This window comes from Corythoichthys intestinalis, chromosome 3 (assembly GCF_030265065.1).
Source record: "Corythoichthys intestinalis isolate RoL2023-P3 chromosome 3, ASM3026506v1, whole genome shotgun sequence".
Lineage (NCBI taxonomy): Eukaryota > Metazoa > Chordata > Actinopteri > Syngnathiformes > Syngnathidae > Corythoichthys > Corythoichthys intestinalis.
In genome coordinates, this window is record NC_080397.1 from 52,658,787 (window position 1) to 52,686,432 (window position 27,646).

The 27,646-nt window shown below is 38.0% G+C and overlaps 1 protein-coding gene across 2 annotated transcripts; it reads right to left on the reverse strand.

Annotated features, from left to right (window-relative positions):
- Positions 1-5,709: 5,709 nt before the first annotated feature.
- On the reverse strand, positions 5,710-27,645 carry polk (polymerase (DNA directed) kappa). 2 transcript variants are annotated; one of them, XM_057832783.1, is made up of 14 exons: positions 27,114-27,645; positions 25,655-25,774; positions 25,432-25,584; positions 20,908-21,039; positions 20,677-20,788; positions 20,382-20,597; positions 15,808-15,932; positions 15,562-15,728; positions 15,464-15,496; positions 15,286-15,382; positions 11,889-12,060; positions 9,203-10,102; positions 6,544-6,592; positions 5,710-6,353 (listed from the first exon to the last, which is right to left on the reverse strand). In XM_057832783.1, the coding sequence occupies exons 1-14, from the start codon at positions 27,240-27,242 to the stop codon at positions 6,272-6,274; spliced, it is 2,487 nt and encodes an 828-aa protein (XP_057688766.1). In that variant the 5' UTR covers positions 27,243-27,645; the 3' UTR covers positions 5,710-6,271. The 2 variants fall into 2 exon arrangements, with proteins under 2 accessions (XP_057688766.1, XP_057688765.1); XM_057832782.1 differs by having other exon boundaries at positions 5,712-6,353; positions 20,677-20,827; positions 27,114-27,641.
- Between the last annotated feature and the right edge of the window lies 1 nt (position 27,646).

Below are 27,646 nucleotides of genomic sequence, written 5' to 3' on the forward strand. Positions count from 1 at the left end.
ACTGGAGGGCTAATTTGTGTTTGCTTAGCAAGCTCACACCCTTTAGAAATCAACTACTGTACTGTTTGTGTAACGTCCTATTTCATCTGAAGTGCACAACTTGCAATAGTGGTGTCAACAATAATCGATGCGGCGATGCATCCTTATGCAGGGCATGGACGATTCGATTCGATGCGGGCAACAAGCCGAATCGATTCAGCGCATTTTAAAATATATAAGTACGTTCAAAAATCTTCTCTGCGCAATTCCGGTGATGCAACGGATTTGGTTTCCCCATTTGTATTATTATTCTCATGTTTCATTTTTTACACACCGCATAACTCTGGTCAAGTTTCCCACCAACCTCGTAGAAGCCAAAATGTCTCCAGATGTCTGCTTTCAATGTCTTAGGTGCATCAATAATCTTTCTCGCTCCCTCTTTCTCTGCTTCAGCTATTGTTATGTTATGTCCTATCTCTTAAAGGTTAGATCTTGTGCCCGAACCCGATTAACATTTTGGGCCCGACCCGACCCGAATGTTCGGGTCTTGTCGGGTCGGGCCCAAAATGTTAAGCATTCACGTTCGGGTTGGGCCGCCACGCCGGACTAATAAATTAATTAAAAAAAAAAAAAAAAAAAGGGATAAAACAGCAGGCTCTCTATATTGTGCATTTGCTTGTGCACGCACATGAACGCCGTGGCCAGCATGTTTTTTTTTTTTTTTTTTAATTAAACTTTCCCAGCGTTATTTCATTGTGTAAATGCTTTTATAATGATCCTAAAAATATGTTGACTATTTAAACATTAAGAAAACCTGCGTTGTTTTTTTTTTTCTGCCAACTGAGAATTCATTACAAACGACACTTTTATTTATGCACACAAAGGCAACAGAAATGTGATCCTTTTGAATCTTCTCCTCTGTGTGTCTGCAAAACCCAAGGGTTTTTTTTTTTTTTCATATTAAACTTTCCCAGCGTTATTTCGTTGTGTAAATGCTTTTATAATGATCATAAAAATATGTATACTATTTAAACATTAAGAAAACTTGCGTTTTTTCTGCCAACTCGAAGAAATGAAAATAAATTGCTGCTGCTGCTGCGTTTTTTTTTTTTTTCGCGTCACTTCAACAACAACAACAAAATCGGGTTTTTCGGGCTGGGCGTGCAAATCTAGTTAATTGATCGGGCAGGGTTGGGCTTCAATTCCAGTGGGCCGTGTCGGTTCGGGCTGGATTTTTTTAGGCCCGATCTAACCTCTATTGCACATATATAGTGGGCTAGGCCTACATTTTACTTTTGTTCTACATTGCGATTTAGTTGATGTTTTGTTTGCCACTGAACTGATCCCTGGATTGATATTGCGATAAAGATGCTGCTGCAATACAATATTTTCTTTGTCGTTTTTTTTAAGATTTACTTGAATATTTTTATTGATGCGTCATTGTGACTAAAATACAGTGACTGTTATTACTGATTTTGCACAGGAGTTCAGATGTTGCACTGTGTGAAAGGCTGCTACTGTGTGTAAAAAAAAGAGAAAGCCCTGGTCTCATTCAAACCACTAATTAAATGCTGTGATCTGTTTTTTTTTATTATGGTATATATCTGAAAGTATTTTCATTTGACTTCAACCAGGAGTGACCCAAAAGCCAGTAAAAAGTTGTTTACTGTCTGACCGCTTGTGTTGCCTCATGATTCACGAAAAATATGCTTTGCTTTAGAATTTTAATGCATCGCAGGCTTTAATGCTTCGCGATGCATTGCCGAATCGAACTGAATCGAATCGTGACCCTCTGAATCGAATGGAATCGTGGCCCTCCGAATCGAATCGAATCGTGAGGGCAGTGCCGATGCAGACCTCTAACTTGCAAGCTGTAAATATGTATTGCGTGGACATTTCAGCTTTTTCCTAATGTGCATGTTTATGGTATATTCTATGGCTTTAGCTATTGATTATTTTAGTCGGCGATTAATCCATCAACTACTGTCGTTCGTTTGAATAATCAGATGAGGAACATTTAATGAGATGTAATACAATGGCTTGCTAAGATTGCACTTTCAAAGGAGCTTTAAATGCGAACACAAAATTTCAGAGTGTTTCTCTTCAAACTATGCAGAATTGCAATTTGTAGCTAAGGTGGGGCAAATTAGTATTTAGTCAACCACAAATTGTGCAAGTTTCCCCACTTGAAAATATTAGAGAGGCCTGTAATTGTCAACATTGGTAAACCTCAACCATGAGAGACTGAATGTGGAAAAAAAAAACTGAAAATCACATTGTTTGATTTTTAAAGAATTTATTTGCAGATCATGGTGGAAAATAAGTATTTGGTCTACAGTGAAAGTTCATCTCAATACTTTGTTATGTACCCTTTGTTGGCAATAACGGAGGCCAAACGTTTTCTCAAGCTTTTCACACACTGTTGCTGGTATTTTGGCCCATTCTTCCATGCAGATCTCCTCTAGAGCAGTGATGTTTTGGGGCTGTCGTTGGGCAACACGGACTTTCAACTCCCTCCTCACCCCGTGGCGTCAAAATGATAACAAGAACGGTGAGCAAAAATCCCAGAACCACAAGGGGGGACATCGTGAATGACCTACAGAGAGCTGGGACCACAGTAACAAAGGCTACTATCAGTAACACAATGCGCCGCCAGGGACTCAAATCCTGCACTGCCAGACGTGTCCCCCTGCTGAAGAAAGTACACGTGCAGGCCCGTCTGCGGTTCGCTAGAGAGCATTTGGATGATCCAGAAGAGGACTGGGAGAATGTGTTATGGTCAGATGAAACCAAAATAGAACTTTTTGGTAGAAACACAGGTTCTCTTGTTTGGAGGAAAAAGAATACTGAATTGCACCATACCCACTGTGAACCATGGGGGTGGAAACATCATGCTTTGGGGCTGTTTTTCTGCAAAGTGACCAGGACGACTGATCTGTGTAAAGGAAAGCATGAATGGGGCCATGTATCGAGAAATTTTGAGTGAAAATCTGCTTTTAATCAGCAAGGGCATTGAAGATGAGACGTGGCTGGTGTGGGTCTTTCAGCATGACAATGATGCCAAACACACAGCCAGGGCAACAAAGGAGTGGCTTCGTAAGAAGCACTTCAAGGTCCTGGAGTGGCCTAGCCAGTCTCCAGGTCTCAACCCCATAGAAAATCAGCGGAGGGAGTTGAAAGTCCGTATTGCCCAATGACAGCCCCAAAACATCACTGCTCTAGAGGAGATCTGCATGGAGGAATGGGTCAAAATACCTGCAACAGTTTGTGAAAAGCTTGTGAAGAGTTACAGAAAACGTTTGGCCTCCGTTATTGCCAACAAAGGGTACATAACAAAGTATTGAGATGAACTTTTGGTATTGACCAAATACTTATTTTCCACCATGATTTGCAAATAAATTATTTAAAAATCAAACAATGTGATTTTCTTTTTCTTTTTTTCCCCACATTCTGTCTCTCATGGTTGAGGTTTAACCATGTTGACAATTACAGGCCTCTCTAATAGTTTCAAGTGGGAGAACTTGCACAATTAGTGGTTGACTAAATACTTATTTGCCCCACTGTATATATTTCCATTTATTCACTTGAACATATCTGTTCATTTCACATCGTTGCACATAATCATTCTCTGTTCTCATAACTGTGTACGTACTTATCAACAGTACTGCATGGGTACAAGAATTTCTGCTTCCATTGTTTTGTCTAGCTGTATGGGCAGGCACTAGGTTGGCACCTGGGTTTTTCCACTGTTTGTTACACCAAATCTCCTGGATTGTATTACAATTGAGCTCCTCATCCCCAATTGTAAAAACATAATTATCTGCTGTGTCTACCGAGCTCCTGATTTTAAAAAAATCTAGTTTACAGAGTATATGGAAAAGATACTGTATAAAACGAATAATAAGCATGTTTAAAAATGTCAGGGACATGACAAAGCCATAACCTTGTACGCCCTGAAATTAATCGAGCTGCTTGACTGGACGCTGAGGTACTAAACCCAGATTGTTGATTGTGTTATTGTACAGTTTTGTGGCCATCTGATGTATGTACCATGTCTGAATGTGCGTCTTCAGTTGTATTGGGGACGGGAAACTGATAAGCATATGCTTCTCCCGTCCGCCTTTTGTCTTCTTCTTCGGTTCCTTCGGGCAAATCATATCACATTTTGTAATTGTCAATGATTGTCAATGATACCGATGATGATGATAATAAAATTTAATTCATTCATTCATTCAAATATATAAATGGCATGATTTCCAAAGTCGAGGCACTTCTGCTCGAGGCGTCTTGGCAGAATGTCCTGGCTAGCCAGCATTTTTGTTATTTTTCCTTCATAAATGTACTAGTATATATCTTAGGCGATTAATGCTTTCTTTTTGTTCCATAATTGTGTGTCATCATCTCCTGTATGTTAAGAGAAGAAAATAACCTGCAAAAAGAAAAAAACAACTTCGTTTTCCTTCAACTTTCATTGAAAAATACCTGAGCTTAGCCTCAAACGGTATTAAAAATCAAATAATTGAAGATCTAAGTATAACAAAAGAACAATTGGCTAACTTTAATAGCAAAAGTCTGCTAGCTTAAATGCTATAAAAGGCCATTTTTCTAAGTTTCTAAGTATAACAAAAGAACAATTGGCTAACTTGCATAGCAAAAGCCTGCGAGCTTAAATGCTATAAATTTGCTGCTGCTGCAATGCTACAAATCATTCAAAAACATGTTCCCACAAAAAAAAAAACATCTAAATATACCAATAAACTAAATTACAAATGCATTAAAAAAAAAAACATCAGTTTAGTCTTAACAGGGAGCAGCTGGAGTCAGCCATGTTAAATGAGTTATGTCATATTCACTGTTGCCAATAGAGGGCAGGGTATCCACCCAAATCAATAAAACTAAATGCAAACACTTTCGAAACAAACCATTATAACGCCACTCTAAATAAACGAATACTCAAAGCAGCAAAATTTGATTCGAAGTTTTTTTCCAATCGAATTACTCGAGTTAATCGAATAATCATTGCAACGCTTGTCTATTCAAACAAACATTATTTGTAAAAGATTAGCAATATATAATATGTAGAGCTTTTCTGGTTGTTGTCTTAAGTTAAAATGACTGGGATTGAAAGCGTTCACATAAAATTTTAATTAAGGCTGTCAAAATTATCGCGTTAATGGGCGGTAATTAATTTTTAAAATTACGTTAAAACATTTGACGCAATTAACGCACATGCCCCGCTCAAACAGACTAAAATGACAGTACAGTGTAATTGTCCGCTTGTTACTTGTTTTTTGGTGTTTGGCGCCCTTTTATGGGTTAGTACCATGAGTGAGGTTGGTGTAATTATTGACATTAACAATGGCGAGCTACTAGTGTATTTTTTGATTGAAAATTTTACAAATTTTAATCAAACGAAAACATTAAGACGGGTTTCAATATAAAATTTCTATAACTTGCACTAACATTTATCTTTTAAGAACTACAAGTCTTTCTATCCATGGATCGCTTTAAGAGAATGTTAATAATGTTAATGCCATCTTGTTGATTTATTGTTATAATAAACAAATACAGTACTTATGTACCGTATGTTGAATGTATATATCCGTCTGTGTCATATCTTTCCATTCTAACAATAATTTACAGAAAAATATGGCATATTTTATGGATGGTTTGAATTGCAATTAATTAGGATTAATTAATTTTTAAGCTGTAATTAACTCGATTACAGATTTTAATCGTTTGACAGCCCTAATTTTAATCATCATAGACAGTATCATTGTCGTCTTTAGTTAAAAAGACTGGGATTGAAAGCGTGCAAATAAAATTTTAATCATCATAGACACTATCATAAAATGAAGTGTGCTTTATTGTACATAATTATACAAGAAAAACCTTGCATCATCATTTAATGTTCATTCATTCATTCATTTTCCATGCCGCTTATTCCTCACGAGGGTCGCGGAAAATACACCAAAAACAAACATGTCATAAATAGCATTATGATTAACAAACAATTTAAAATACTTTGGTAGAGATTTACAGAAACTCGGTTATGAAGAATGTACACATGTTTATGAAGTCTTCCCAGTATTTACCTTATTCACTGCCATTGCCGACAATAAAATGGATAAGACGTCTGTTGTTCATAGCAACAAATTAGTAAAATAAATAACTTCAAGACAAAAGATTAGTTTTTACCATCAAGATTTTCATCTCAATCTGGATTTGAGTGCAATTTTGCTTTCCAGCATTTCCAACTTTAGAATTCAAAATAATCTTTGTGCATCCATTGTCACCTGAAGAACTTGTCAATGGTGTTGTGAGGGCTCAGACCTTTGGCCTTTTTACAGGGTAGGTATGACGACGTGTCTCGTCTGTAAGAAAATAAATGATTATAACAATCAAACCAAAAAAGAATTGTAAATGCATTTGATTAAAAAAATAACCATCACACATAATTCCAAGCTACACTGCCAAGAAGCATTGTCACAACAAAGGAATAACTTAAGAAATATAAATAAAATCCTGAATGAAAACATTTTACATAACAACAACATGTCTTACCTTTTGCTTTTACCTCTGCCTGCTTGCTTCAGAGGAGGGATGCTTTTGTCTGTGAACAGAAAAAATGCTTTAAAAAAAACACAACAACCACTACAAATTCCCAACACTTTCTCTACACACTGTTCGAAACATAAAGAGTCCAATTTGTGTGGCGGCTAGCTTGACTTCATTGTTCCTTGCGGAGACTGGCCAGACCACCGTAGTTTTGCAGGTTAGCAAGTTCACACAGTTTAAATTTGACAATTAAAGGCCTCGCTAATATTTTCAAGTGGGAGAACTTGCACAATCAGTGGTTGACTAAATACTTATTTGCCCCACTGTATACTAGTATTTTTTTTTTTTGTCATGAATGGGACACTCCGCATCTATGTTACAGCTGTGTCTCCCTAAAAATAATTCCCATGTTAACCTAATTTTTAAACAGTATACTGGTTGAGGTCAAAACTGATAGAAAATATAGATTTATAAGTTTGTAGTTTTATTCATTTATTATTCAAGTATTAATCGTTAAACAGTGAAAATTAAAGGAAAACTTTGCATGTCGATTTACAGTGTGTGCCCTGAATCTTCTGCTTGCGGCCCTAAATTTAAAATTAGGGGCCACTGTGCTCCTAGTAAAAAACTTCAGGAATTACAACACATTTAAATCAGGGTCCCCCCCAGGATTGATAAATCTAAATTCAAGACTTTTATGACCTTTTTTAATGCCATTTCAACTGAAAATTAATACTTCTCTCGCACCCATTATTTGGATCATATTGAATCATATTAAATAAATAAAGCACTGAACATCACATTTAACCTCAATTACAAAGTGTGTTTGACAAAAGAATGCACATATATTGAAGATACAATTAAAACACATTTAAAGTAACATTATAAAGTCTGTCAGAATTTTTTTAAACACACACACGCACACAATAATTATGGAAAAAAAGAGGAGGACAGGACTCAGACCCGCCATCTTCTGTAACATGCTCGCCGCTAGTGCACCTGCCAAGACCCCAGTGAACATGGCTAACTCGAGTTAAAACGGCGAAATTCACATTCATTCGAAGGGCAAACCGAAATGTTTTAGCAGGTCCACTGCCTTCGCGTGACCCATAAACTGCAACTTAAAGTATCTGGATGTAACCTGAGCCCCTATCTCATACTCCAAAACAACGGGAATATCGCGGGACTTAACCGTGCAGCAGTTGTGTGTGAAAACAATTTCCCGTGTCGACTGACATGGGAAGCAGTGTGCGTGAAAGCAGGCGTTAAATTCCCGGGTCACAGCAGATGGCTGATGACTTAAATATCATAGCGGCGGCCGATGTAACTTCCTCCCTCTTCGCAGTAAGAGGAAAAGCGGTAAACAAACATCGCAATTATAAACATAGCAAGCTGGAAACAGCTAAATTAAACTAAAAACATGACCAAATTAAAATGTCAATTATTACGTCGGGCCGGGCCAGGGTTCTTTCTCGCTAACTTTTTGAAATAACTATATATTAACGATGTATGAATGATAAACTAAGGAATACTTGTTATAAAATAAATAATTTGGATAAAAAAAGAAGGCACTGTATGGTCATTGCAGAGCCAGAGCGTGCCTATACGCCCTTTTTAATCTTCCCCTCTGCGAGTCCACAAAACCGCATTTGTTTATTTTTATTTAACAAACTTTTCCAGCGTTATTTCATTGTGTAAATAAATTTATAATGATCATAAAAATATGTAGTCTATTTAAACATTAAGAAAATGTGCGTTTTTTTCTGCCAAAAGAGAATTCTTTATAAAACACAGGCTTTTATGCAGACATCATCACAAATGTTATCGCACAAAACGCGGGTCGGGCTTTAATACCCGCGGACCAGTTCGGGACTTTTTAGGCCCAATTTTACCTCTATCTTAAAGTCTTGATGAGCCTAAATTGGCTGCAGTTACGAAGTCGGGAATGCTCCCTCCAGAAAAAAAACACGATTTGAGCAACATTATGTTTAACAAACTTTTCCGGCGTTATTTCATTGTGTAAATGCATTTATAATGGTCATAAAAATATGTAGACTATTTAAACATTAAGAAAATGTGTGGGTTTTTTTCTGCCAACTGAAAATTCATTACAAAAGACAGTTAAGACATCGGGAACACTCCCTCTGGAACAAAACGCAATATGACCAACATTAAGACAGCCGATGCCGACCAAAAATGACGTAATATCCGAAACAGATCACCAATGGACTCATTTGAAGTATATGAATGGTGGTCTGTTTTGGTGTTCAGAATCCACGATACTTCTGCCTGCAGGGTTTTCGTTCCACCGACAAACGGACGCATTCCCGATGCCGGCTGTGGTGGTTTGGCACGCACGAGTTGCATTTCGATTTGTAGTGCATTGCATCGTAAAAATTCTTTGCGTCATCTTCGTTATGGATTTTTTAAAAAATAAACAAAAAAACTTCGTCACGGATATAATTTAGGTTGCACTGAGATGTTCTTGAAAATTAAGACCACAGTGAAAAAATTCCAGACTTATAACAGCTAATTTAATACTTTTAATACCTTTAATAATGGAAAACTAAATTCAATGCTTTATTAATACTTTTAATAACCCGCGGTTACCCTGTAAATGAATACAGTGGTCACCTAACTTTGGACCTAATGAACAGGAACTCACCTATTACCATGGCCTTAGCAACTTCAACTGACTGTGATGTCCCCATCTCTTGCAGCACTTCCTGGTTCAGGCAGAGGTCAACGTGGCAATTAAAGATATTGAGGTCATTTGTGTCCTGGGTCAGCTGACACACCGGGCAGATGAGGTCAAGATCTTTATTGTGACACAACCGAGGTTGATGTGAGGGCACTGTTTCTCCATCACACTTGATCAACGTAACCTTGTGAACGTAATCATTTGTCAGGTTGTGTTGGTCCTGCCTATTTTTTTGGTCCTCATCTGCATCAGAACCAGGCACCTCACTTTCTTTAAGGTCTTTGAATAAATCTGACTTCCTGTCCGATATATGGCTCTCTCCTTCACTGAGACATTTGTCGATATGGCTGTTGAAGACATTCAAATCATCTGTGTTAACCTTTCTAAAACACACAGGGCAGATGAGGCAGTTCGATGCAGAGCTTGACGTCGATGCTTGAACCTCAGAGGAGTAAACGTCACCAATTTCTGAAAGGTGTGAGGCAGCACTCTCTCGACTCACACCCTTTTTGGGTGACTCAACTCTATGTGCGTCATCACCTCTAACTGTAACCACAGATACGGTCTCCTCAACTTGAAGCTGCAGTCTTTTAGCATGGGCTCTTTGAAAAAAAGATAGCTGTGATCGGTCAGCAGGCATGTCTTCCAGTAAGCCCTTTTTCTTCATCTGCCAGGAAGACTCTTCTTTCGTCTGACATGTCTGTGCTGTGGCAGGACAAGAAGAGAGCCGATCCTCTTCAAATTGTTGATGTCGTTCCTGGGTGGAGCCTCGAGCGTCCGCCTTGCCTGATTGGAGGAAACCAACGATACTCTTCTGCAGAGGCTTTTTATCATCCGGACTGACAAAGGCAGAGATCCGAACACCTAAACAAGAAGTTATCAGTGTGAATAACAATGTATTATTACTCTGAGGTAGCACACACAGTTCTAATTGATTGTTTTCTGTATTACATATAATCAGACCCGTGCAGTCCATAAAGTGAGCTAGGCAAATGCTAGGGGCGTCGCAGCATCCAAAAGGGTGTCAAGAAAAATGTTCAAATTATATTTCATGATAGCAATATTCAAAAAATTATACAAGGACAATAAAACAAAAGAACAACAATACATAGAGTAATAAGTCTTTAAATAATAACGAAATAATTTTTCTAGTGGGCCTTCTGCCTGTTTAACTCTTTCCTGTGATGCGGTAATTTCACCACAGTCTCTAATCTCACTCCTCCCCAGCAGACCAGCGAGCTACCTGAAGGTGTAATTTTTAGCCTCCGCAATTGAGCGACGTTACGGTGACGACGTCATGAAAAGACAAAAGCCCTCCGGGTAGCATTTTAGAAAGAAGAGGAGCATAAAAGTGAAGAAGGCAAAGGTTTGTTGTGATTAAAAAACATTTTTTTAACTGCATAAACACGTATACTTAGCGCAATTGCAAGCTAGCGGTTATAGTTTGGATGACATACTGCTAAAGCTGAATTATACTGTATCATTAGCCAGGCCTGTTTTAGAAATATTTTCAGTATTCAGTCAGCTGTGGATTCGTGTCAGTCAAATTTACTCCCTCTCCCATTTTAAAGAACGTTGGACAAAGTGTATGGGGGACTAAAATTTGGAGGGGTACCAGAAAACATGTTGCCTAGGGTACCAAATTGGTCAGGAACGACCCAGCGTATAATAATATGCCATGTAATCATGTATCAAATTCATCATGTTTTACTAGAGCAGTGATGCTAACAGTGCTCGCTGGTTTACTGACCTAACGCTGACAAAGCGGTACAATTGTTGGCATTACCCGGCATGTTTTCGCTGGGACAAAAATCAAGCAGTTTATCAATGCGACTTGGGTCTAATATCTTTAAGTGACGTCTTAATTGATGGGGCTTCCTACTGTCCACTGAAAACATTTCTAGATACAGTAAACAGACTGCTCTTTCTTTGTCTCGCACTGTATTCAAGTCGAACGCTACATACGCCTCCCATATTTCCTTGTCTTAACTCTTCTTACCTCCAGGGCTCTTTGCTGTGTGCTATTGTTTGGTTAAAAAATACTGCACACACTCTGAAAATGAGAGCGCCACTGCCACCCACTGAGTCGATGTGCAATTACACTTAAAAACAAAATCAAACATTCCTATTTTCAACATCGTGATATGCTTATTGTTTAGCCACAACTGGATTCATTACCTCATTACTATTCATCCTTCACACAGCCGCAGGAAATAGAAATGTCATTTAATTCTTCTGCAGGCGACCGGTAGATCTGATTTTTATGACACTGTGCGCAGTCTTCCCTAAAGCAAAACACTGTCGCTTTTGTCCACCTGGGTCGCTAAAATCGATCAAAACTGAAAAGTTACCTAGTATTGCTTTAAAATATTAAGACAATTGACTTGTCAAACCAGACGTGATCAAGATTTCAAATGTGGCCGTGTGTGTAAGATAAATCCCCCTAAAATAATCCTACAGAATTGAACAAAATGTGCACATTTTCAATCAAATTGAATTCACAAATTCCATTTACATGTTTATTTGCTGATTATATTAAAAAAAACTGAGTGCCAAGTTTTAAAGAAATACAGCATATAACTGACATATTTTAAACCGTGGCACAGGTTTTTCACTGTCAGAGGTCTTTTGTATTGCAATGTGTAATTACCCATGAGCCTCAGTCTAAGTGGCTGTGGATTTTCATTCTCCGTTTCAGTCTTAAGAAGGTCTTTGGCCACAGCGAAGATCTCGTCCGCAGTGGCGACAGCACAGGGGAGCGTCATTGCCCTGGTTTTCACCTCAAAGTTCACATTCTTCAACTTCAGCGTGATGGTTTTACCCTTTGGGAGAGTTAAGCGAACACAAATGACAGACGAGCATTTACACACTTTCACGGCAATGAAATGCTCCCTGGGAGACATTTTTAAGCATTGAGAGTGACCCCTGCTGTCTCTTCAATGGCCATTCATTTCCTATGGGTAGCAACACCAAATCAGGAGCCAAGCGGGGTGTGATGACCGACCGAACATCCAATTCTTCCTAATATTCTATATCGGTAAAATAAAGAAAACTTAATATTAAAGATGTCCCGATCGATCGGGCGATCACGTCATTTTCAAAGTATCGGAATCGGCAAAAAAATGTCGGACATGCATTTTTTAATATATATATATATATATATATATTAGGGCTGTCCCAAACGACTAAATTTCTCCCGATTAGTCAGCCGACTATTTTTACGATTAGTCGACTAATCTAATAATTAAAAAAAATATTTTTTGTTTTTGTTTACTAATTTAGCAATGAAATTTTTGTTGACGCTTATCAATTCACAAAAAACATATTGGAACACTTAAATTATTTACTAAAGTACAAATAAACACGTAAATAACAATAATAAATCATAAATAAAAAATGACTTCAAATGCTGATAGAATTAACTAGTGTAGCATCCCGATTGAAAAGATGGTCTCTTAAACTGATGGTTTACAACTTTTATTCCATCCTTGATGTAATCACACTGTAAGAGCTACGGTGCACACAAATAAAACAACACAATTAGAAATTAACGAAAACTTTTCACCTTTTTCGTTTTAAACCTTATTTATATATCAATGAATTGCCTATATGAATTTCCTTTACCTTGATTTATTACCTTATCATTGACAATCTCTTCCTTGAGTGCAATCACTGTACATACTGTATATATTTATGACCTTTTAACGTTATATAATTTTCTGTACCATAAAATAAACCATAACATGAAATAAACCTTTCAGTTGGCAATACTAATAGCACTTATAGGCCCATTGTCAATGAAACATTATTATTTAGTAAAGCGACAGCACCCTCTGGTGTACAAAAAATGAAAGAAAATTTTTTTTACAAACGGTGACGGCGCTTGAGGTGTTTATTCACGGCCGACGTGCAGCCAAGCTTGGCAGTGAAGAGACAGGACACAAGAGTGTACCCTCCTTTATTTCTTTGAAATAAGTCAATGTTTTGGACACTCTGGTGCGCTTTTTTGGCTTTGTGCCGCTTTCCCCGCTTGCATACAGAGCATCCGACATTCTGAACTTTCCGCGCATATTTTTTTTTAACCCTTCATTAACCGTCGACGGGATGTTGTGCTCGTCGACGGATTTACGTCATCGATGACGTCGACTATGTCGACTAGTGGGGACAGCTCTAATATATATATATATATATATTTTTTTTTCTTTATTAAATCGTTTTCTAATTGTATTTAACGTTAGAGACAAAATGTCTTACACTCATCCAGACTCTTTAGTTTTGGCTTAAAGTAGGCCTGTCAAATTTATCGCGTAAACGGCGGTAATAACATTAAAATATTTAACGCAATTAACGCATGCGCTGCACTACCCACACACGCATTGTTGCGTTCAATCTATAATGGCACCGTATTACGTATACGTAGAGGTAAAAGGCAACGTAAAATGAGTAGAGAGAATTTTGTCAGCCTTTGAAGGCTTTTTTTAATTGGCTAAAGCCTTACAATTCCTCTCTCAAGGATTAGAAATATCGTGGGGAAGAAAGGTAGTAGTTGATCTTTTTCTTAACACCCCATTTTATTTCCTAACGCTGAGAAGATATACCAATTGGTACCATTACGTCATGGTTGCACTTCCCATCATGCATTTGGGCAGAAGTTAAATGGCTGCAGTATCATTTACTGAAAGCTCATAAAAATCCACTAGATGGCAATATTTAGTCACAATATACAAAGTCACATTTATCCTTTAAGAATTACAAGTCTTTCTATCCGTGGGTCCCTCTCACAGAAAGAATGTTAATAATGTAAATGCCATCTTGAAAACAAATACAGTACTTATGTACTGTATGTTGAATGTATATAGTTTTATTCATTTTTTTCTTAATGCATTGCCAAAATGTATATGATCGGGAAAAATTATCGGGAATGATTGGGAAAAAAAAAAAAGCAATCGGATCGGGAAATATCGGGATCGGCAGATACTCAAACTAAAACGATCGGGATCGGATCGGGAGCAAAAAAACATGATCGGAAAAACCCTACCTAATATCAATAATGTGTTGGATTCTCTAATAAAAGTAAAATAAAATGTGTGCGACATGCAGAGTTGTTTTCGTCAATGACGGCGATAACTAAAATATTTCGTCTACGAACACTTTTTTCATGACAATTGCGAGACTATAACGAGCTAAACACATATTTTAGGAGACTAAAAGATAACTTTACAAATACCAGTTTTTGTCTGACGAGACGAGAACAAGACGAAAATGCACAATAGTTCCCGTCACATGTTCACAATGTGTGACATTTTATGTGAAGTTAGGCTGCATTGTAGCAGTCTGGTTGTGTCATTCGTGACGTGCTGCCCCTCCAACTCATCAGTGTCGTCACTCCAGCTTGCGCACACGGTAAGATTTGTTATCTAATATACCGTATTGGCCCGAATATAAGACAGTGTTTTTTGCATTGAAATAAGACTGAAAAAGTGGGGGTTGTCTTATATTCGCGGTCTAGACGTTATGCCCATTCACGACGCTAGATGGCGACAGATAACATTGAAGCGATGTTCTGTCATGACAGATCTCAGCTACTCTCAAGTTTAACCAGTTTGCATTATTTTATTGCAATGTTTTTCATTAGTCAGATTTGTTTCAAGACTACAGTTACAGTTAAACTTCACTTTGATGGTTAATACAGTTATTGCAATTTTGTTGTTTTATCACAATAGATTGGTTTATTTACATTTCAAAAACCAGAAGCCATTTAATTGCGAATGTGATTGCACTTTAGTTTACGTATGTAAATGTTCAGATATTAAGATTTGAATGAGGCAAAATAACATGCTTTTTTTCTCTCAAATATATTGTTATGATCATTTGTTTCAGATAGACGAAAATGAAAAGGGCTGCCAAAAACAACACTGGTGACATGTTTATCTTTTATGTCCTATTTCTTACTTATAATAATGTTGCTGCTACAATGTTCTCCAAATTCAAGATTCAAACCCATGTGCAGCTATTGCAGCTTAATGTGCTCCTCAGACATGCAGTACCTTGAGATCTTCTCTCTTCAAGTCTTGTGCCAAGTCTTCACAAAGTTCTCTGCATAAAGACAGCTGCTCTTCAGGCTTATTCAGTTCTTTAAACGTTCTGTTCATTGTAATAGAGGATGGAGACCGTGACATAAGGTAGTCAAGTGCCAAAATTACTCATTCATGTTGAAAATTATACCTCTCCGTGCTCATACTTTTTCTTTCATCGTTCCTGCATGAAAACGAAGCAGGTTAAATTCTCGCCAGGTCGCTTATTTTAAGGTGTCGATGACTTACCTCACAATGTATGTGGAGCCCAAGCCAAGGGAAACCTGCATGAAGTGATGCCAGGAGGTCTCAGAGAACAACAATGACAACATTGCCATCTGCTGGCCGAGATGAGCACAGCTACTGATGTCCAGAGCATTCAGCATCTTTTCGCTCACCTTCCCTATGCCGGACACCTGTGCACACAAGTGAATTAAACATTATTCCATCAGTTACACTGACAACACTACACAAGGACTAGGAAATGTAGTGCACTTTGCGAACTGGAAGGTTCTGGATGAATTCCATGACGGCCTCCCTGGTGGATGCCAGTCTGTATTGTCCGTTAGGTTTGTTCTTGTCACTGCACACCTTGGCCAGCATCATGTTTGGAGCAATTCCTGGACAAGCAGAGGACACACATCAATATCAGATGAGAAGACTATTTAAAAAAAAACAAAAAAACAACAACTAAAAATAATTCAAATGTGAGAAAATAGTCAACAAGAGTGAATATTTTTAAGAATCAATTGTTTTAGTTTCATTCAAAGTGGCACTAAAGTTGTTTAATTAGCTATTGTCTCTCTTGATGCGTGACGTCGTTGGCCTTACTCGGAAAAATGTCAAGGCAACTGAGTGTTTGCCTGGCACAGCCAGACTGTTCTCCCTGTATTTTTCAAACACTGAGAGAAAAGTCTGGGACACAGCCTCTCGAGTAGCTACAAAATCAATCAACAAATCAGATTTGTTTATTTGCGTGACGTGTTCTTCACGAGCAACGTCACTCTTGCGCGCCGAAAGTCGTCTCTACAACAACACGGACGGCGGGAGAGCCGAGAAAATGTTCCAATCCACGGTAAATTCAGTTTTAAATGAGCTAAAACACATCGACACGAGACATTGACAACAGTCTGTCTCGCGCTAGCCATGTTGAATAAACTCCGTTCTCCTCGTATGTTTACTTCCGCGCGCAAGTCCCTCGTCCTACCCTCGGCGCTTTGCTAACGGCACGTCTGCCCGTCGCTGATTGGTGCACTCCGCTGTCTTGTTTGCCTCTTGTTAAGCTTGTTCGGACAGAAAATTAATTAAAAATGAATGAAAACTAAATACTATTGAATATGTCATTATTATCATTTTAAAAATGTAAGTGACGGGTAAAAATAGATTATGACCGGATTTTTATGACACTGTCAGTCAAAATGACAGACAACGAAAAAGTCTAGCGCAACCTCTGTTTGACACATCGAGAAGATTCAGACTACAATTGTTTTTCAATGACACCCAGCGTCGCTATTTCACAATTATACGAAAATAAAATATTCACTAACTTAACAGTCCAGCTTCTGCAGGTTTTGGTGTGTTCCTGCACGCAGAGAGGCGTATTTCATTCAGGAGGCAAGATTTCGTTAGGACTTCCCAGTTCCAAAATGCTTAGAGATTCCTTTAATAGTTCTACTTAAAAAAAAAACATCACTAACTTGACTACATGGTCATGGACTTAACACATTGGGTCAAAAACAGGCATTTTTTACATTAGGCTTAATCTTCGAGTTAGCGGCTTGTCAGCAGCTAAACTGGCGCAGGTGAATGGTATAATCTTAACATGGCAATATAAAGTGCCCTCCATAATTAATGGCACCCCTGGTTAAGATGTGTTTTTTATAGTGTTGCACCGATACCATTTTTTGGGCCCGATACCTGGCTGTGCAGTATCGGCCGATACCGATACCATTCCGATACCACTCTGTTAGCAAAAAAATATATATATTTTTTTTTAATTCAAATAATATGGGACCTTAGTGTAAAAAAGAGAAAAATCCAACCTTCAATACAAGTGCATTTATTCAGTGGGGAAAAAATCCCGCATAAAGATATTTGACATCAAATAATGTGTGTCACAATTATTTGCACCCCTGGTGTTAATACTTTGTACAACCCCCTTATGCCAACAAAACAGCACCTAATCTTCTATCATGTTTAACAAGATGTGAAAAGACCGAAAGAGGGATCTTCAGCCATTCCTCTTTGCAGAATCTCTCTAAATCATCCAGAGACCTGGGTCCTCTCCTCTGTACTCTCCTCTTCAGCTCACCCAGCAACAGATTTTGATTTAAAATGTCCTGGTATTTCAAAGAATTCATGATGTCATGCACCCTAACAAGGTTCCCAGGGCCTTTGGAAGCGAAACAGCCCCACAGCATCACTGACCCACCCCTATACTTCACAGTGGGTATGAGGTGCTTTTCAGCATGCGCATCTTTCGTGGCACGTGCTTTTCAGCATGCGCCATCTTTCGTGGTCATATCTGACCAAAGCACACGGTCCCAGTTGAAGCCTGGGAGAGCCTGGGAGAAAAAGATTGAGCTTTTTAGCAACAAACACTCTAAGTGGGTCTGGCGTGCCACGAAAGATGCGCATGCTGAAAAGCACCTCATACCCACTGTGAAGTATGGGGGTGGGTCAGTGATGCTGTGGGGCTGTTTCGCTTCCAAAGGCCCTGGGAACCTTGTTCGGGTGCATGACATCATGAATGCTTTGAAACAGAGGAGAGGACCCAGGTCTCTGGATGATTTAGAGAGATTCTGCGAAGAGGAATGGCTGAAGATCCCTCTTTCTGTCTTTTGCCATCTTGTGAAACATTATAGGAGAAGATTAGGTGCTGCTTTGTTGGCAAAAGGGGGTTGTTCAAAGTATTAACACCAGGGGTGCTAATAATTGTGACACACATTATTTGATGTCAAATAAGTATTTCTTTATGCGGGATTTTTTCCCCACTGAATAAATGCACTTATATTGAAGGTTGGATTTTTCTCTTTTTTTCCATTATGGTCCCATATTATTTGAATTTTAAAAAATTATTAGAAGCTAAAGAACACATCTTAACCAGGGGTGCCAATAATTATGGAGGGCACTGTAAATTCAATTCAATTCATGCAAAGTTAAGTTTTAGTAACTTTATCCTGAAAACATAGCCAACACTATTGATTGCATGGGTCATCAAGGATTTTCATGTGTGCCTATTAGGCCTGAACGATATTGGAAGAAACTATTGTTGCGATTGTTTGGGGGTTTGCGATATATTGCAATATTAAAAATATATATAGATTTTTTTTTTTTAAAGAAATTTTCACTAGATGACTTGAATAGCTGTTTGAAAAGACTTTGGATGTTTAAACAATATATCGTTCAGGCTTAGTGCCAATGTTGTTTTTTATTGGCATGCTAAGATCAGTGGCGCCTCCAGAAATTTTTCACAGGGGTGGCCAGATGGGGCCACTTAAAATCTTGGGGTGGCCGAATCTAAAAGCCATAATTTCAGGTTTTCAATATATTATTGCAGTAAAAAGGTCAGGGGAAAACTATCAGAAAGACTTAAGGACACGGCTACTGATATACTTTGGTGTATTGTGTAATATTTTTTATGTTACTAATGATTTAATGTGCATAGTCCATAACTGTCCAATCAACATTTTGAGTTCCACAACAATTCTGTTTTATTGTGTTATGTATACGTTAGGCATAAGGTGCGCAAACTAGAGCTGTCAAACGATTACAATTTTTAATCAAGTTAATAATAGCTTAAAAATTAATTAGTCGTAATTAATCGCAATTCAAACCATTTCTGAAATATGCCATATTTTTCTGTAAATTATTGTTGTAATGGAAAAATAAGACAAGATGGATATATACATTCAACATACTGTACATAAGTACTGTATTTGTTTATTATAACAATAAATCCACAAGATGGCATTAACATTATTAACATTCTTTCTGCGAAAGGGATCCACGGATAGAAAGACTTGTAATTCTTAAAGGATAAATGTGAGTTTGTATATTGTGACTAAATATTGTCATCTCGTGTATTTGTTGAGCTTTCAGTAAATGATACTGTAGCGACTTAACTGTTCTGCCCAAATGCCTGATGGAAAGTGGTGCAACCATGACTGTGTGAGGTGGCTGCAAATGCTATATCTTCTCTGCGTTGGGTAAACTACAGGGTGCTAAGAAAAAGATCAACTCCTGTCGCTTCCCCACGTCACTTCCCACAATATTTATAGTTGCTGTGGGAGAGATGACAAAGCTTTTGCCAATTGAAAGCACGGCCCCAATGAATGCTTTTATCTACTCCACTTACTTGACACTGCCTCTTATCTCTGTATAGAAGTAAAACGGCGCCATTGTAGGCTGTTTGCTGCAATGCGTCAATGAGTCGTACTGCGAATGCGTTAATAGCGATTAATATTTTCACGTGATTAATTTTAAAAAATTAATTACCGCCTGTTAACGCGATAAATTTGACAGCCCTACATTTAACAAAACAAAATAAATGCATTCATTTGGAATGAAATGCATAATTGATGCTACAACAATCTAACGATATCCTGGCAAGCGGGGTGGCCAGTGGGGTGGCCAACCAATTTATAGGGGTGGCCGTGGCCACCCCTGGCCACCCCCTGGTGGCGCCACTGGCTAAGATTGTTTTGAGATTGTGGCTTAGCCACTCTGGAGCCCTGAAACTAACGAATAACTAATTAAATTCACAGAATTTGTTGAACTCAACTCCAACTAATTAAACCTTCGCTAACTCGAAGATTAAGCCTAATGTAAAAAATTCTGAACTTCCCCTTTTACATGATACATGCGTGTCGCTTTCGGTTTGATATCGGTATCGGATTTTGGCGTTGGACAACATCAGGATATCGGTTAAAAAGTCTATCCGACAACTCCGCATGAAACACTTTAAAATACTGGAAAATGACTTTAGTGCCTCTTTAACGTTTCGTCGGCTAACTTCAGAGTTATGTAGCAATTTTGACAGAAACCATTTTATGTTTGTTTTTTCTCACCTGCACTGGCCGTCAACATCGTCTTCTGCTCAATACGGAAGCGCATTTCTCTCACAGCCTCCTCAACAGACGTACCGAACACCTCGGCGGCTTTACCCGTTCGATCAGCAGCTTCAGAACTTGATAAAGACTGAGAGGAGCCTGGGCTGTCATCAAACAGCACAGGGGAGAAGCCTTGCACCTCGGATTCCTGTTGTTGTTCAGATTGCTCTTTGCCTAAGAACAAAAATCGACAGTTCAGATATAACATTTTTTCATTCATGTATGTCTGCTTATGATAATAATTCAATCATGCCTATATAATTGCTGCTGGAGCGGTAGCGATGTGTTCGCGAAGCTTCTGGCCAGCTCTTCCTTAATTCCAGGTGCTCTGTAAAGTCCAGATAGGCTTCATCCAGACTCACTGGCTGGAATTGAGGATCATAGTCAGCAAATATTTCCCTGATCTAAAAAAGGAGACACGAAAAGTCATGAGCAAGTAGTTTAGGTGTGCTTGTGTCTATGACGCTAGGTGTGTCACTCTCACCTCATTGCTCACTGATTTGTATTTATCAAAGTTGCATGGAACAATGATTAAGTGGGGGCAAAGTTTTTTGGCTATGAATCCTGGCATAGCTGCCCGAACACCATATTTCCTGGCATGGTAGTTTGATGTAGACTACAAAAGCAAAAGTGAGAAGTTAAGTTATTTAACACAACATTGTAATCACTCAATCATGAAAAAAAAGAAAGAGAAACCGTATAAGATCAATTTAAACTATCTGGTGTGCACCAGAAACAATCTGGTAAACATTACCATTGTATAGCATTTAAGCTAGCGGACTTTTGCTATGCAAGTTAGCCAATTGTTCTTTTTTTATACTTAAATCCTCATTTATTTATTTTTAATACCTTGTGAGGCTAAGCTAAGGTATTTTATTTTTAAATGAGAATGCAATTCTGTATAGTTTGAAGAAACACTTGGAAATCTTATTTTGTGTTCGCATTTAATGTGCTTTTGAAAGTGCAATTTTAGCAAGCCGTTGTTTTAAATCTCCTAAAATTTATTCCGCATTGTTCCTAATCCGTTTCCTTGATTATTCGAACTAACTAGATGAATCGACAACTAATAATTTGCAGCCCTAACTTAAATCCTCATTTATTTATCTTTTTTATATTGTTGGAGGCTAAGCTCAACCGCTAGTTGAGTCCAAGATTGACGTAAAGCTCAACTACATCCTGTATTATCATTTTCAGCAAGCCGAAACTTCTGGTGTCTGATGCGTGCCTGAGCTTAGCCTCAAACGATATAAAAAAAATTAATAAATGAGGATTTGGGGATGAGTCGGGGTGCAACTAACTATTAGAGCTGTCCCGACTAGTCAACGTTGTCGACATCGATGACGTAAATACGTCTATGGGCAAAACATACCGTCGACGGGAAATGACAGGTTAAAGGGTATGTAGCGGCAAAGGGGGTGTGAGACATCAATAGAACCGTTATGTGCCAAGATAACAAATATTGATAAAGTTAACAAAAAAATCAATCACATTAATGAGCAATTATCGAAAATGACGAACATTTCCGAAAGTGTTCCGGAAACAGCCGAATGGGGCGGGGACGTCACGACAAGTGAATGAAAGTCGAGGGGGAGCCAGGTGCCATTGTTTTTTATCGACGAGAGAGTAGCGTTCGGGTTTGTTTGACCAAAACATCACTAGAATGGTTCAAAACTGCTGTGCTATGTGGTGTACAAATAGCTATTTATCGGAATATAGTATCCATGAGTTCCTGAACACGAAAAAAAAAGCTGGACTACGCAGACAATGGGTAAAGTTCGTCCGTGCAAAGAGGGCTAATTTTCTAGACACAGCCTCCGGCATGGTTTTCTATGGTGCGCATTTTCCACCTGAAAGCTTCTCGAACTATGGACAAGTGAAATCGGGTTTTGCTAAAAGATTGCTGCTCAAAGGAGATGCGGTGCTGACCATACACGCGAAGCCACCTAAATGTCCCGAGATATCAAGAAAGAGGACGATGACTGGCTAAAGAGGCTAAGCCTAAGCAAAGGAGGGGAGCAGCCAAGCTAGAAATGGCCAGAGTGAGTACTCTTTTATAATTAAAAAATGTCACGCATTGGATACAGGACTGGACACATGTATAAATTATCGTTCGTAAAATATATAGAACAAATCCTCTGATCCCATTCATATTTGTGTCTGTTGGCAGAGCGAAAAGCTATGATAGCGCAATAAATGATAATTATTCTATGCATTCCTTTATTTTGCAGTCACGGTGTATCAGCTTCACAAAAAGAAATGCAAAACAAATCATTGGTGTTTCTCACACGATCTGCTGCCGATGTTTTATCAGTGTCATTGCTCCCCTTAATGACCGTTTCATTACGCTGCATTGGCGTTCGTTTGGGCTCAAATTGGTAACCTAAAACACCGATTAAAGCTTCATAACTCTCCTCGTCACCATTAGATGAACATTCATTACGTCCTTCTACGTCGGATTCGTCGCTGAAACTAGAAACGAAATTGTCTGCCATCATCGCCGCCATTCAGTATTAAAGCACTGAGCCTTTTTCTTGTTGAAGAAACACCCCTCACTGTCAATTCTGAATTCTTTTATTGACTACGAGGGGTTTTTCTTCATGAGGGAACCTGAAATATGTGCAGGACGAACACAATGCATCAGCATAAACAGCTCAAAACACCCCTAATTCTCCCCTCACTAGAAGGAATTATATTGATGCAGACAGGCGCTGCCCCCCTAGTGGCCGGTGGCACTCTCTTCACTTGTCGTGACGTCACGCACACAATCTGCCAGATCTGGGGCGCCGGTCGTTTTAGCTTGACAATCGAGCCAAATTTCTCTCATTTTCTTGTGTGTAATTACACGAAGTGGCATGATATGATTACAAAAGGCATGCGTTTATGGATAAATGATGGAATATTAACATTTTCCCAGGGCATGTCATACCCTTTAAAAAAAAAATTACTTGCGGATAAAGTTTAGAATGGTGGGCACTCGAGATGCAAGCGGTGAAAAAAAAGCGGACCAGAATGGCCAGAGCCTGGAATTATTTCAAGGAAAATATGGAGGGTGCCACTGTGTGTACTCTTGCTAAGCTGAGCTCGCATACTCGCACGTAGCACGTCGGCTATGAACGAACACTTGAAGCGCCGTCACCCAAGTGTAATTTTGCAACACAACAAGAAACAACAAGCTAGCGCAGTGTTTTTCAACACTAGTGTGCCATGAGAGATCGTCAGGTGTGCCCCGAGAAATCGGGCGGAGGCGCAGTACGAGGGAAGGAAGGAGTAGGTAGAATGTTCTCGGTTGTGTGCAGATGAGCGAGGTAGTGCTCGTGCCGCGTTCAAGAACTGCTCGGATTTCTAGCTATCAGCGACCTTGCTGTCCGCTACAACGTGGACCCCAGCACGTCTACTGCACATCATTTGGTTAGACTCGTCGTGTGTTGATATACTCGAAAGTGTCCTTGAAAAACACTAGCGGACTGTAAGTCTGTACAACTTTCTAATGATTTTTTAAAAAATTGAAGTTGCCTTTATGCTGTATCATTGTTTTTTCCACACGTACTTCATGTTTTTAATCTACTCTGCTGCTGCTCCTGAAAGCTGTAGATCTCGACATCTCTGTGCACAGCATGCAGATTGTATTTATTAGGATCATGGAAGCTCCCACTTGGGGGGAAAAAATATATATATACATATTATAATGAAAATGTATATAGAGACACAGCACTGGCCTGCTTAATATAATCCATGACTGCACTAATGTTACTTTATATTATAAAGTATTATTGTGAATATACATATAGTAGTATACTATCAAATTAGTACTATATATTTAATTTTTTGTTACTATGACTATGTGTGCCTTTCATTCAAAATAATTGTGGTAATATTTCAGTGTGCCTTCTGCTTTATCTATGTTCAGATTAAAACAAAAGTTGAACAGTTTTCCTCCACCTCAAAAAATGCGGAATGCGCACCAGAATGAGCATCTGAAAGTATTCTGAAAATGATTGTCCGGGACATTGCAATTCATTTTAACATTTAGAAATATATAGACATACCACAAAAAGAGTAAGAATTGTTTTGACTCCTGTTAAAAAGGTGAGGTCACAGTGTTTCCGTTTACATTTTTTTTTTGCACTAGTTAATGCCAGCAGCATTAGACCTAATTGTTTGTGATTTATTATTGATATTTATGTTATTTATTTATACGTTAATAAAAGAATTTAGGTGTTCCAAAATGTTTTTTGTGAACTAATAAGCTTCAACAAAAAACGCATTATTAAATTAGTAAACAAACTAAAAAAACAACAACAACAAAAAATTATTAGATTAGTCGACTAATCGTAAAAATAGTCGGCTGACTTCGGTAATCGGGAGGAAATTAGTCGTTTGGGACAGCCCTACTAACTATTATTTTCATAATTGAGTAATTGGACGATTCCTTAAACGATTAATCGGATAAATGTCACTTTTTTCAATCACCTTCACAATTGTTGTTTTATGCATGTTGTAAGTAACAATGAAGACAAAATGGATGACTATTTCCTTCAAAAATACTATTTTATTGCAGCTTCCTGACTTAACTGTAGTCTACAACTGTGTCGTTAGCAAATATGTCAGCAACTAATTTAGTAATCGATTTTAATCGATTAGTAGTTGCTGCCTTATTAAGAAGCTAGTTTTGACAGTAAAATGGCAAAAATTGTTGTTTTCCAAATTAAAATCACATTTTTGTTCAAGAATGAAGAAATCTGTTATTTCCAACTGAGAAGTTATATGTATGGTAAAATTTCAAGAATTTAGACAGGTTTATGGTGATTGAAGAAGAAGGTCCTATAAGATTAATTGGTTATCTAAATCGTTGTCGATTAATTTGCTAATCGATTAGTTGTCGATTAATCCATTAAATGTGTCACCTCTACTTTGAAGACAACTATTTTGTTTTGGATCTTGTTGTGCACAAGAACCAAATTGAGTGGCCAGAAAGTGAAAATGAGAACATATATTATTTTTGACTAACCAGCATGCTCATTGATCCAACAGCCATGGGTTTGTCCTTGAGATCAGGACAGTCTCTCATCTCCACCGCAGCATAGAAAGCGTCCATGTCCACATGAACAATCACACGGCTCAGATCACGATGCTTCTCCATTTGAGAGGCCATTCTCTCCACCTATTGTGAAAGCAGTGATGGACACTAACTTTAATGCATTCAAATGTTAACAATGTTTACAAGCAATTACCTGAGCTTGGGCTTTATTTAACTGCTGTTGTGTGATTTGTGCTTTTTGCAGCATCATTTTCTCAATGCGCTGGTTCACCTGATGCTCTCTCTTCAACTCGTTCTCATAAAACTTGGATCCCTTCAAGTGAAGGGCAACGACAGCATTAGAGTCATCTATCATTGACAACTTATAATAGTACATTTTTTCAGAGCTGTAGATCACTTTTTGAGGATATGAGATTTTTACACAAGGCTGGACACCATCTTTAAAAGAACTCCCATTTCAAAGAAGGATATAGTACTGCACCGTTATAAAACATTTGCACTTCACTATACATTGTTTTTCTACTGAGGTTATGACCATAAGCGGATTTTAAGGGGGGGGGCCAGGGATAAGGCCCACCTGGTGGCCGAAAAGTGTCATTGCATGTATTGACTTTACTATCTATATAAGTGGTAAAGCAATAAAACTGCAACAAATATGAATGAAATGAACAAAAAACATTGTTACAATGGGTTGAAACTATTGTACGAGCACCTTAGACAGTCATTTGCATATAATTTTTTTGGGAAACTTTGTTTATTGGTCACATAAGTCATGACATAAGTAAAAAGATGTGAGCATTTTTTCCTTTTCCACCACATTTGCATATAATTTTAAAAAATTATATATGTTAGAGATTTTTTTTTTTCTAAAATGATTTTTTTCTTTGACTGAAAATACTTTTTTTTGATTGAAGAAACTTTTTTGGGGGGAAAAAAAACTTTTTCAATGAAAAATTAAGTGTTCAAATACAAATTTTTCAATCTCAAATATTTTTTTCGCATTCAGAAACTTTTTTCCATGACTGAAATTTTTCTTTTATAGGAGTGATTTTCCTTTATGAAAATCTATATTTTTTTAAAGCAACTTATTTTTTGATTGAATAATTGAGAAACATTTCCTAGCCAAAATGTGACCCAAACACAAATCAACATTACTATATTACTTCAATCAAAAAATTGCTTCAGTCAAAACAATTCAATTAAAAATTCATCAAAGAAAAATAGCTTTCATATGCATTTTTTGGAGTTTCAAATTTATTTTTGCATTCAAACACATTTTTTGATTGAATAATAAAGACAACAATCCACCTCCATATGGCTCCGCCCAGGGGATACAATTTTTGACTGGGGTAACTACATTGGCAAGACACCGGCGGGCGTACCAAATTCAATGGATGATGATCTTGGCGAAAAATATTGCCTAAGCAGTATGATTTAGAATTCTCTTCAAGAATGATAGGAAACAAAAAACGCTCATTGTCAACTTATAATTGTAAATATTCTTGTAAGTTAATTTTATTGCTGACACTGCGCTTTTTGGGTCATCAACATGTTGTGTCCCCCCTGTCCAAAAGTCAAACTCCGCCTATGGTTATGACTGGATATTGCAGGACGGAAATTTCAAAATAAATCGAGTTTGTTTTAATGACTACCTTTGATGATTCCATGATGATCTTGTTGATTTTATCTCTGTCAAGGCCCTCCATACCAGCTTTGTTGTCGTTGAGAGCCATTCTAGAGAGGAACTCTTCTCCTTTAGTTGCCGAAGTGCCATTTTCCATCCTGATGATCTCCGTGATGTGGAAATAGTATTTTGTTTTGTCCAGCAATAACAATACGTTTTAGTATTACAGTCAGGCGTGTATATGTACAGCATTATCTATGTAATATTAAATTGTGTGTATATGAGTTTACGCAAATCATTTTTAAGCTCAAAACGAGGATATGGAGTGAAAGTAAAGCTGTCAAAAACGTCCAACATCTGAAAATCCCATTGGCGTAATTTCGTCTTCGGCGGCACTTCCGCGTTCATTAATGCTTGGGCGGAAATGTAAAACTTCTCTTCCGGTGAAAATTTAGAAAAATAAAACTGTGGCCTACGTGTTCATATCGATTCGTAATTTGATAGACTGCTTCAATATGTGTTTCTAATTTGAATTTTTAAGTTTCTTTTTTTCTCCCTCTC